A 12,628-nucleotide genomic window follows, 5' to 3' on the forward strand; every position below is an offset into this window, starting at 1 on the left:
CAGGTAATTATATTTTTTTAAAACTTATTTCTGAACTTAACTGTTTAACCAGCAAACTAAAATATTTGGGAAGTACAATAGCTACTTAAATCATATATATTATAGAAGTGTTTGACCTTGAAAAAATTATTAAATTTATTTATTTTTAAATAATAACGTTTATACTTTTCCGAGAGGTGACTCCAGAATATTATTTCTCAATTATTATTGTATATGTTACGGTAAAAATGCACAATCGGTAAATGTATAAGTTTATACGGTAAATGTAAGTATAAATCTGACAGCAGCGTCATATATCTACTTTTACCGGTAAATGTTTACATTTACCTACGTATATCGGTAAAAGTTGAAAATAATAAATACGAGATGCAGTTGTTGTATATCAAGGTTAGGTTAGGTCACTAGCAAACAATCATTCAAAATAAAATAATTCTGTATTTGTGTTTTGTGTGATTAGTTTTTTTTTTGAGTAACATAACTTATATATTTTATTTACCTATATGAACATTTACCAAAATACATTTCCCGGAAATGGTAGGTAAATGTAAGTTGAACTTACATTTACCGATTATGTAGTTTTACCGTATCACATATAATTTTCTATATTTTCATTGCTTTTGATCTTGAATAAATAAAAGTATGGAGATTATTATTAAAATAAAACTATAAGCTGAAGATTATAGTAAAATTATTACAATAATTCATTACACTAATCTTTGAGTGTGAAGATTTATAAGCAACTAATAATTATGAAATTGATTAACATTTGATGTTTACGACCGGATACAAAGTGTCAATAGCATCGCTAGATTTCAATGATTAGATTGAAATCTAGCGACGCTAGTAAGTAAATCCAATCAAGATCATTACACGCCTTTCATGATTCACGGGACCAGATAATCTGCAAACCAATTACACGTGCCAGATACAAATGGCAGTGATCCGTTTGAGGTAATCTGCGAATAAGATATATGCGAACTCGACCGGAATCCTTCCATTATGGGAAACGCCGAAAAGTTGCAGCAGCAACAAATGATACGTGCTTACCCAGCTGGAAGTGAAGCTGAAGTGTAAATATTTATTAAAAAGTGGTTTAACGGTTCACAGAGCAGAAGACGTACTTAAAGAAACGGAGATGTCCATGGCACTTCGTTGCCCAATTAATTTCGAAGCAGATTTAATTAAGACCCCCCATTTACATCTCCGTCGCTCTCACGAACCGCAATTGGATAGACAGATATGCAAACTCGACGTCTGTTCTGGTAGCAGGTGAGAACTGTTACACGCTCTCCACTCTGCATGGAACCGTTCATTTTTTGGCTTCCACCAATTCCAGAGGTCCGACTCTTCTCTTTAACCGACTTAAAGCTCAAACGCTAATTACACATTATTATACAGCTACTAAAGATTAGGATACCGCGTCTAATTTGCATGTATTTTATTAGACACAACACGTTTCTGTAAATTATACAAACTACGTTCATAGGAAACAATCAATGAACTCCTGTTATTTCTGAAATTGAATATACACATGTATAACTATATATGATAATTCATTGATATTTAGGATATGAACGTTTAAATTAAAGATCAAAATAGGATTTAATTTCAGTGAATGAAGTTTCTCGAAAGAATTATCTAGTTCACATGTACTATATACCCAAAATCTATTGATAACTACGTGTATGAACAAAATCGTTTAACGTGGGAGTGTTAATAATAAAGTTGTTAAGAAACGATAGACGCCGTATTATAGCCGGAATTATAAATTACTTTCAATTACTTTTGTAATGAAATGCCTTCCGTTTGCGGCGATGCTCGAAAATAAAAAAATAACGGTTGGATCCAAACGACGAATTAGCAATTACATTAAATTTTCCACACGCGCAATTCCAATTCCGCGTGTGTAGCAACAACTATAAATAATAATGAAATAGTTACGCGATCGCACGAAACGAATCGGAACGTAACCATCTGAAAACTTCATCTCATCAGAAATTATGCGCATCGTAAGTAATAATGTTTTTTTGCAGAGTTTAATAAAATTATGTTTTATTATGCAGAGAAATCGCTAAGTAAGTTTTTATAGTCCGACTGTAGTAGTACAGCATTGCGTTTGCAAAAACGACGAGTTGTATTCTCTCCATGTGGTCTGTATAAACAATCAAAGTCGATAGGAAATCATTAATTAAGAAAGGTAACGTGTCCGAGAATGGCACGAAGAGGATAGGGAAACCGGTGCTTTTGATCCGGGATTCTTCCTCGAAGAAGATTGCCGGTAATTTATTAATTATCCCGCTATGTGTGTCTAAAATTCCGGCTCTACCCGAGTCACGATCCTAGTTAAACCTAGCTCAGACGATCTCGCAGATAGCGGACCCCGAAACTCCTTAATAAACACCACGATCCGGCATACCTCGCAGTGTAATATTTAGCAATGTAACAATAAATTAAACGGTTTTTCGTGGCCTTCCATCTCCATTTGGTCGAGAGAAGAGCGAAGGAGAGATCCGTAACGCACATAAACAAAAACCTATATGGCTTTGCTTTCCTTCCTTCGCGTTGTTATTCTTCAGAGGCCGCAAAGTTTTCTTATTTCCCACGGGCCGTCTTAGCCGCTTCCATCGTCCGTTCGTTCTTCATCATCTTCTCTCTCCTGTCGTTGTTAAATTCGTAAATGAGCGCCGCTCATCATGAGCCATCATAATTTGTCTGTCTGGCGGATCTCGCTTGTACGTGAGCCACATGACAAACCCCGTTGATCCTAATCTGGATCGGCTAGGAGGTACTCCTGTTAACTTGAAAGACGTCAAGGTGATGCATTATTTGCATATGGCCGGAATCGTCTCTTTTTTATTCTTTTTTCATCCGAACATACGCACGACACATAATCGTGCATACATTAAAATGTGAGAAAGAAGTTTCCACATTTCACGAAAACAAATAAATAATAGTACTAATAACCACAAGCACACTTCTCACGAGGCTCCGTTTGCAATCATCCCGAAACAATGGCGTTATTGCAGAATTTTATTCTCGCAATATTGCTCTACTCCAGAAAACAAAACGAGAGTTGGATTAATTAGAGCGCTCAAATGATTTTAATACTTCAGAGGCTCCAAGGAAGAAATATGAGGCGCACCACACTTCCGCCTTACGAAAAAGACGCATACGCGAAGAGAAAGTGTTGTTGTAGCTGCTGCTGTTATTATTATAAGAATCCATTTGGATCGATTCCGCTTCCTGCCTTGTAGAAGCCGTAGTGAATCCAGGAAGACCGAGAACCAGCCAATAGCTAAGTAGGTTGGAGAGCACGGTGATTGTTATGGTAAACACAATGGTGGCAAAAGCAGCGCTAATTGGATTTACGAGTCTGACCTAGTGCACGACTTTTTTTATCTTTATATTCATGGCGAAAGAAGTAAACGAAGACTATTTAGTAGTGCATTGTTGGATTACACTTCCTTAGGTCCTAAATTCAACGCATTTTCAATTACACGAGACAGCTTGAATGGATTTGATCTTATTACTGTAAGTTGTCAACAAAGGTACATTGTTGAAGACCGTAACATGTTGTGTTATGTAAATATAATTAACGTCTATAAAAATATGTTTACATTCGTTAACATTAGCTCTTCTTGTAATTTTACAACAGCTGAGCTCGTATTGAGCTCTACCTGATAATTAGTAAATAAATATATTTTTAGTACAATTATATAAATATTGTATACCGGTTTTTAGTTGATTTGTAAGTGTTTAAGATTTTACTCTACTATATTATACAGCAGTTATGAAACAAAATATATTATCATTTAGAACAGTATCATTATTTTAAATAAATACTAGCTAACAAGTGTACCAACTTAAATGACTTACAGCCACTTAAGTTAATATCACTTAGTATAAATATAACTAGTATTATCATTTGATTCAGCACATTTAAAAAATAATCTCGCTATGTAACTAAGTGTACGCTTTAAAAAAAAAGATGTATCGACAACTAATTTTAGTTCTTCCAACAATCAATTTCCGAATGTGTTTCACGGTTTAAAAATAAAGAATATCAGAGTCGTAAAATAGCACAGATACAGCAAATTGCCTAATTGTGAATGACTGCGATGATTAGCAATTTCCTGCGAATAATAAATAGTCTGGCATGCAGATATGCGCGCATAGAAACGTGCACTCTGCCATCACCATTAAAATACGTTTCCGACGTAATTGATGTCATGTGCAGAGCAGCCAACCGCGTCCGTATTGTGCACACATTTTATTAAAAACGACCACCAATATTTACGTCATCAAAGTTATTTACGAATCCTTCAGAGACAAATACACAAAACAAACAAATTAATCTAATTAGCAGACACACAATGATAAACGCTGTCAGTCAGAACATAATTGCTCACTTAAAGTAACTTGCTGCAATGTGCGCAACTCCGGTCAAACACACAAATTATCAATTAGGGTGATGTGAATTTACTAATTATAATATATGTTTAGGTACTAGAAATTACCAAAAATACTATGGCGAACAACATGAATGGAAATAAAAACAATCAATAAAATTTGAAATAAAAATATGTTTTTTTGCTCTTAATAAGGAAATTTTCTAAATTTACTGCTTGCAAAAATTGTAAACAAAAATTTAACAAATATCGGAATATGTCAAACCAAATGCCTTAAATATTGTGCAAAAGTAACCACGTAAACGAATTTGAGTCCATCATATTAATACAAAAATGGGTAAACGTGTGTTTATCCAGTAAACTAAAACTAGGAGAGTAAACCACGACGTATGCATTAATTAAAAAACAATAGGCATCTGAAGATTAACCTACATCGATGAGAAATGTCAGAAGATGAAACGCTAGCGAAAATGTTAGTTCTCGTTCGATTAAGAAAGCCATCCATGGAGATGAGGATGCTGCCAGTGTACACGAGGTACGTATAAATAAATCTGGTGGAACTTTCGCTGCTACTGTTCGGCGCAGTGTGCGCGCGGATTGCATTGCCATTGCGAGCATTTGAAATTTATTTGTTTATAATAAAAGCCGACGATATCGGACTCGGATCTGCATTACAATTTATTGCCCCGTAGCTGCAGAGTACAGACGTTTTATGTATGTACGCCATGTATGAATGTGGCGAATTGCATAGGTGTATGTACATGTGTGTGTGTGTGTGGGTATGTGTGTATGCATTCGCCGAGCCCGAGAGATCTGGGAGATCGCAAAGCGAAGGGAATTTTAGAAAGTACCTGCAGCTCGTTATTTAGCGACTCTTTATAAAAACAACATGCCTCTCTCGCATCTTATGTTTTAACGAGAGAGAAGAAAAAACGAATCAGAAGATATATGAGGGGACCGTCAATAAGACGAGCAATCGCTCCAGTTTCATAACCGTCGAGGATAATCAGATTTAAGCCAGGATCGAAGTCACGATGACACAAGGTATACGATACTTCATGAGGGTACACATTAGATTAGATCTCAAATAATTGAAATCTATTCACGACATTTCAAAGAGCAAAACTTAACGAAATTCATGTTTAAGGACAATAATAAACAATTTTTTTTTAAAGATTTCTTAAGTAATAAAAACATATTGATGATAGCTGCAGGAAAACGTGATTCCTTAATTACCAAACATAATAGAAGATGGTTGTTAGAAATCAATTGATGAATGAAGTTGCTCAATAACCTCACAACGTGTATTAACAACCAAAAAAAATACATTCATACAATGGTCTATTAACTGTAGGCTTTCCATCCAATTTAAACAAATTATTGGTAATTCAATTCAATAAATTTATGAATTGAATTATTTTCTAACAAAAATTCTGTCGCAAATTTTTAATTGAACTAAGTAATGTACTGTAGCCTCATCATATACAGTGGAACCTCGCTTAACGTTAATTTTGGAACACCCTTTATATAAATATAAATTGGTCTGCGAGTATTTTCCTCGCGCAATACTTTTAATTATATATTTGAACTATACATTTAAATTTAAAAGAAAGAGATATAAAATACTATCCAGAAATGCAACTGATTTTCAAGAAGCTAATTAAAAATGTTGTGGAAGATACACACTTCCACACGTGAAATAATACCAAATTGGTACTTCTTTATATACTAAAGTATTATTGTTGTAGGCAAATCTTGCGTATATTGAAAATCCCTTTTTTTTATAAAACATGACCTCAAATCCGCATCGTTAATTATCTTATGATTATATTTCATACCACATGTTGCCCATATGTCTCTTTCAAAATGAAATTAAACATGATATTAATAGGTTCAGTTATTTATCATCATTATTTCCAATAAACCTATTTAAACATATATCGTGTAATCTGCCTTAAGCCAGTAAAGTAGAACGTTTATTAACTTGTCAAGAATAGACTAAACTCCAATGAACTTTTATTAATACCAGAAAAATATTTAATGATTATTTTTTTCTATACACATTTGTTACATGTCGACCACGGTAGATTTTTTTAATTAAATATAAATTGAATGTATTGATAAAAAAATACAAGACTGTATGGATAAAATGTTCATTCATAAAATTTCTTTTTTTAAAAATTTTAAAAAAGTATTGTTGTAAATGAAACGGAAATAAGTACTAAATTGAAACGATGAAATACACGTAGAATGTTATTGAATTCCGAAACGACAATGGTCATTTGCACATAATGAAATCATCGGCGGTGCAGAAATTGTGCATAGTAATAATGAAACTTAAATGGCACTTCCAATAGAATTGAATGACGAAGCTCCAACGCGGTGTATGCTCTTCGAAAAGCGCGAGCCATCAATTATTACTGCAATTGGTGCGCTCTATTGCTGAAAGGAAAAATTAGCAGTCGAACCAATGAGTGAAAAGGCTTTCACGAGCGACCATTATTATTAAATGATCATTACCGATGAAACTTAACAGAGACGCGAAGAACGGGAAAATAACCGGAGCGATTGATAAACATTTAATAATCAATAGAACTTGCACATTTCTTTCATTCTTTCACTTTTTACACTTCAATGGATGTAATAGCCTCGACTTGTTACTCTTAATAACTTATAACTGTTAACGCTAATATGATTAATCATATTAATCTGAAGGTGAGCCAGACTATACTCTTTCACGATTTGCCCTGTTGCGTCAATCTCTTACTTATCTTAATCAATAGGTGTTTCTTGAAAGGATAAAAATCATATTTAAAAGAGCTGTTCCTAAAGGTAGGCAACTGCATAAACACTGTCTAAAAGTAAACAGTTTCAAGGTGTCACAGAACTACAAAACACGTAGTAATAAAACATATTGCTTTTGTTGCATTGCAATCATAAAACTTTGTTTATACGAATTACACGACACGTGAACGCATTAAAATTCACAATTTTCTAAGAACGTTTCATGGCGAAATCTTATGTTCTTTTTCTTGACTTACATTTCGGCATTTCATGTCTTACATTAAATTAAAGCTTTGAAATATCACTTTTTTTTTCAATATATAATTTACAATAAATGTAAACACAGGAAGTGTGGACGTAAAACAATTTTCGAAAACCTGGTACAAAGCATTGATATTTGCATTCAAAGCATTGTGCGCTAAGTGACAATCCGTTCGTGTCAGACAATGCGCGTCCCTATTTGCATATCGGTTGCATCGTATTTTCGTTATACTTATATATTTCTGTACGCCATCAGTTTTATCGTTTGTTATTACTATTTTCCAGGAATGAATGGAAATCATTGGTTTCGCGCGAAAGTGCGCAACATCATATGGAATTGCTTATCCAAATGGAAACCGGTCACAGCATTTCGACACCGAAACTGGTCAATAAAAACTAATTAATTCTAAATTAACGCAGCTATGTTAACTAACTCAAATGAAAAATAAGGTGCAATTGCGAACATTGCGTATTTTGTGTATTGCTATAGGCTCTTGCGTCATTTTAATGACAATAATCAAAGACACGCGCGCAATTTTATACTGGTGACATATACCTATAAGCAATATGTGAATACATTGTATCTTTTATTTACTTTACTTGTGAATTAAAAATAAATGACAACATTTCATTGTGTATGCTCAATACATTAGCGATTTAACTAGAACTTTCAAAAAGTTCATTTAAGAATTTATTTTAGATTTAACAAAATTTTGAAAAATAACAAACCTTTTAAATCCAAATGTAATGCCTCTAAATGCATCCAATCCAATATATAAAATCTCTTATTGGATTAATAGATGACAATAATAGAATAATCATGTTTTATTGTTACAGTTTTATGAAAAAAATCTATAAAAATATGTTTAAGCAACTAAAAATATTCTATATTTTTTAAGAAAGTAGTTTATTTCTTTCTTTGATATTGCTAAGAAAAAATTTAAATATTTTATAACAAAATCTACCAAAGATTAGACTGTAACAAACAAAAAACGGGAGCGTAGCAAAACACTAGTCCAAGAAATATAAATATTGGAATTGGTAAATAATATAATTTTAAAGAAATTTGCTTAATTTAATGCATGTACTGTTGATGATAACAGTAATTTGTTATAACCAAGTTAAAGCAATTACAATATGTATATGCAGTTTTATCACTAATGAAAATAAATACCCTTTGCTTTTTGTAAGAATTAAATACAAAATAGAAATCCTACCTTGCAGATTGTCCAACATAAAGGTAAGCAACTTTGATGTTCCATTGGGTTCAGTGTATATCGACATAATGTCCTTATTTAGAGGATTTCCTTGCAAGCCCAGCACCATCAAATTGAACAGTTTCCCCATCTCATAGGGCAGCATCCGAAGATTATTGTGGCTCAACAACAACTCCCTTAAAACACAATGGAAAGAAAAACACTGTAGATTTTGTGATACACTGAGCCATTGATTGGACTTACAAGGTGATCAGGAAAACAGGAAATCATCTGGAAAGGTGTGAGGTAATCTGGGACAGGATGTGATTTTGAAATGCATGCAACTGAAATAGTAATAGACAATAACAATACCTGAGGTTAATAAGATCTCCAATTTCAGCAGGTAGCGTCCGCAATTTGTTATTTGTTATATCTAGACTCCTCAGATTGGTGAGTGTGCTAATGTCAGATGGTAAACGAAGTAAAAGGTTATTCTTGAGGTAGAGTGCAGTGAGATTGGTCAACTTGAAGAGGTTCGGGCTTAGATTGCGAATTGTCCCTGTTATCTCCATCTCTGTCCACAGAGACTTTTTCCCGGCCGCCAGGTCTTCTGGTGACATATATGAATGCATACGTCTACTTGAGCCATTGTTATCGTATTTATCTTTTTGGTTTCGAGGCATATTATAACCTAAAACAGAGAAAACATTGGATCAGAGGATTCCCCTCATAATGATACAACAAGTTCAATAAACTTATGACCCTAAGAATAAATAACACTCAACCTTGATAACGTTTGTATGTGTGCGCGTTTGTAGAAGGATGCATTTGTGTGTGTGTGTGTGTGTATATTATACACCTTCAACTTTTTTTTTCTATATGGATATATACACTCACACATATATTTTTTAAGTTATGTACACGAGTCACGTCTTTAGGAATTTTTCAGGTAAAAAGAGTGAAGTGACAGAATTGGAGGAAGAGTTTTCTATCGTCGGGATGGAAACATAATCTGGAAGACAAAAGAATCCCGCGGCAGAGGTCATATCGGAGGATGGAGTCCACTGTGAATGCGAGAGAGGCCGAAGTACGGGGAGAGAGAGGGAGAGAGAAAGAGCGAACACAACACGGATAGAATAATAAAAGCAAAAACTGAGTGTATGTGTGATAGAACAATAACGATAGATATGATCCAAGTGCGTGTTGCGCGATTGTTTTCGTTACTGTCGCCACGCAGAATTGTTGTCGCTCGTAAATAATTGCAGTTGTTTACCGATGCCGTGACGCATGTAGTATCTAGCCATTGAGGAGCGATCAACAATGGGGCAAAACACCAGTTCGAACACTTGCTTGGGTTTTTAGCACCGCTGCCGCTGCTGTCGTTACCGTTGCCGCTGCCGCCACCACCGCCGTTGCAGCACCACGATCTGGACTCTACGCTCGCGCCCCAATTTGCCCCCGCACCACTGAAATCTACCCATATTTACCTTCATCGACGACTCCGTAAAAGCACACCGGAGATAATACTCAAACGTGAACGACTTTTTTTGCAAGCCGTACTACACTCGGATTCACTGGCTACAACAAATTTCGCCATATAGGAAAAAAATATAACGCCAGTCCCACCAAACCAACACAAACCTCAGGAGGACAAAATCCCCCAAAAACACCATCCTCTGTACTTTCATGCTAGGCAACATACATCACATCCAATTAGATACTCGTATTGCATAATAATTTTCTTAACAATATCGATTACGATCGCTTGGTCACAGATCGTTTATAAATGTATGTTGGGTGACATAATATCCTCGTTTCACGATTCTGAGGAATCTCATTTAAATTTGGTATTTAGTCGCCTGTATCACGAAAATCCAATACGAAAGGTATCGGATTTTTTTGTGGGAGCCCCGAAATGGGTAGAAATAGAACCGAAAATATTAATTGTAATTAAGAAATAAGCGTAATTAAGTTAACAAAAGAACTGGAATATCTGTAGCTTGAATTTCAAACTTAAACACTAAGAAGCCTTCTTTCATAAACCTCCACATCTAAGGAGACTGTAGCATTCAGGATTTACAAAATTGATTTAATTTAATTGATACAGAAGTTAGCTAGCAAGGATTCATATCTGATTGATGATTGATTAGTTAAATAAACTTTGCATCGAATAACCTGTTGCAGATGATACCTGTAGTAAATAGACATGGAAAACGTAAACGGCCGGTTATTAACCTTTGGCCACGATATACATAAAAATCTCGATGATTCACTGTAGTAAAGGAATCTAACCTAAAATATGAAATTATTTGTAGACTTCTCTTAGAAACTAGTTTTCTGCACAATGAATCCGTAAATTATTCATAACAGGGATCAGGGGTCATCCTTTGCTTCTTTGAGTGTGCATTTTTACATACAATTTATGCGGCGTGCGTTGCTTTTCAGCCACTTTGCATCTCCTAGTTTTCTGTACTTAGCATTCAAAGGTGTTTTATGAAATCCACAATTTCATAGGATACCAAAATGAGTTGCCCTAATCGTGTTCTGTTAATCAGCGGCAAACGAAAATCGGGCAAAGATTATATTGCCGAAAAACTATGCACATTGTAAGTCAAATAACAAACATTTAAAATGCAAAACAATTTGTAAATTAATTTGCGTTTCAGATTAGATGGGAAATGCTGCATTTTGAGGATTTCTGAACCGATCAAAAGTTACTACGCTACTACCCACAATCTGAGTTTAGAGGCGCTGATGAGCGATGGACCTTTGAAGGAGAAGTACAGGAAGAGTATGACTGAATGGAGCGAGGAACAGAGATTCAAGGATCCGGGATGCTTTTGCGAGGCCGCATGTACGAAAGGTTCGTTTCAGTTGAATGCGGTGAAAATCTTTTTTTATTACAAAATGATACTGTTTAGCTGAAGCAAAGGAACTGTGGATCGTTAGCGATGTTCGAAGGAAGACGGACATGGAATGGTTTAAGAAAACTTACGGCGAAAAGATTAGGTCGGTCCGCATCGAAACGGATTTGGAAACTAGGAAAGATAGGGGCTGGAATTTCGTCGAAGGTACTAAATCAATGTATATAATTTTAATCTAGATGTTGATCGTTACATTATATAGGAATTGACGATACAATAGGGGAATGTGGTTTGGATGACTATGACAGCTGGGATCTGATGATTAACAACAACAGCGATGATACTTTGAAGGAGAATTTGCAAAGTCTAGTAAAATTGATCGCTATTTAATAAATACTTAAGATATTATAGTATAGGGAAATGCTTTAAATATGTTTGTTGACGTATTATTAGTTTTGTAAATGCACCTATTAACTGATAAATAAATGTGCACATTATCATTGTTGGGCATCACAGTTTTATAAGATAATTTAACTATAAGAAATTTTTAGTATTTTTTTAAATATATGATTTTTAATAATAAATTTTCTACAATATATTACATATATTTCAATGTTTAGTATTTTTCTTAATTTATTTAACACTAATTTCAAAATCTGATAATTGGGTGCATTTGAGATCAGCACTTTCTACTGTATAAACTAAATGTAGCATTATTTCAATTTTAACTTCTTGCATTTGCACTCATTTTGACGATCAACAAAAATATGTGTGATTGTTTTGACATACTGACAATGTTCTGTCACTATTGAATAATATTTATTATGAAAATGGCTTAAGTATTAAATATCAAGTAATAGTATTACAATATTTTGAAATTAACTTAGTTAGAAAGACATCAGTCAATAATCTCTTAGCCCAAATTGTGGCTAATAAGGAATTGTACAAAATCAACGTAACGTAACTTATAATTTATTTGTATATCAAAGGGTTAAAGTCTTTTTCAAACAAATAGATACTTTCCAAGTAACTTGTACAAGTATTTCTGAAACAAGTTATAGTAGCTGGCTGCTTTATAAGTTTTGCGTATGTTCTAACCTTTTTTTATTATTTA

At 34.1% G+C, this 12,628-nt stretch overlaps 2 protein-coding genes across 5 annotated transcripts in view; one reads left to right on the plus strand and one right to left on the minus strand.

The window, feature by feature from the left end:
- Positions 1–10,295, minus strand: part of LOC108566863 (CCR4-NOT transcription complex subunit 6-like) — a 53,463-nt gene extending 43,168 nt beyond the window's left edge. Inside the window, exons 1-3 of one of the 4 annotated variants that reach the window (XM_017926950.1) lie at positions 10,138–10,295; positions 9,023–9,341; positions 8,672–8,847 (exon numbers count right to left, since the gene is read on the minus strand). In XM_017926950.1, coding sequence (XP_017782439.1) covers positions 8,672–8,847; positions 9,023–9,333 — 487 coding nt within the window. In that variant the 5' untranslated portion in view covers positions 9,334–9,341; positions 10,138–10,295. Of the gene's footprint in view, positions 1–8,671; positions 8,848–9,022; positions 9,342–9,435; positions 9,864–9,923; positions 10,108–10,137 lie in introns of those variants that run through there. The other 3 variants (XM_017926948.1, XM_017926949.1, XM_017926947.1) reach the window with 3 other exon arrangements.
- A 658-nt stretch (positions 10,296–10,953) lies between these two features.
- Positions 10,954–12,033, plus strand: LOC108566866 (probable phosphomevalonate kinase). Its single transcript, XM_017926958.1, has 4 exons — positions 10,954–11,256; positions 11,317–11,513; positions 11,572–11,721; positions 11,777–12,033. Exons 1-4 carry the CDS (start codon positions 11,174–11,176, stop codon positions 11,902–11,904), a joined length of 558 nt encoding a protein of 185 aa, XP_017782447.1. The 5' UTR covers positions 10,954–11,173; the 3' UTR covers positions 11,905–12,033.
- Positions 12,034–12,628: the final 595 nt, after the last annotated feature.

Source organism: Nicrophorus vespilloides, unplaced genomic scaffold, assembly GCF_001412225.1.
Source record: "Nicrophorus vespilloides isolate i.1.1-1 unplaced genomic scaffold, Nicve_v1.0, whole genome shotgun sequence".
NCBI classification, from domain to species: Eukaryota; Metazoa; Arthropoda; class Insecta; order Coleoptera; family Silphidae; genus Nicrophorus; species Nicrophorus vespilloides.

Excerpts from the sequence above, each read along its gene's own strand:
- LOC108566866 (XM_017926958.1), top strand. The coding sequence starts at position 11,174 with ATGAGTTGCCCTAATCGTGTTCTGTTAATCAGCGGCAAACGAAAATCG. Across the intron at positions 11,514-11,571 it reads CGAGGCCGCATGTACGAAAG|CTGAAGCAAAGGAACTGTGG; the intron begins GTTCGTTTCAGT and ends GATACTGTTTAG. Across the intron at positions 11,722-11,776 it reads GGGCTGGAATTTCGTCGAAG|GAATTGACGATACAATAGGG; the intron begins GTACTAAATCAA and ends TACATTATATAG.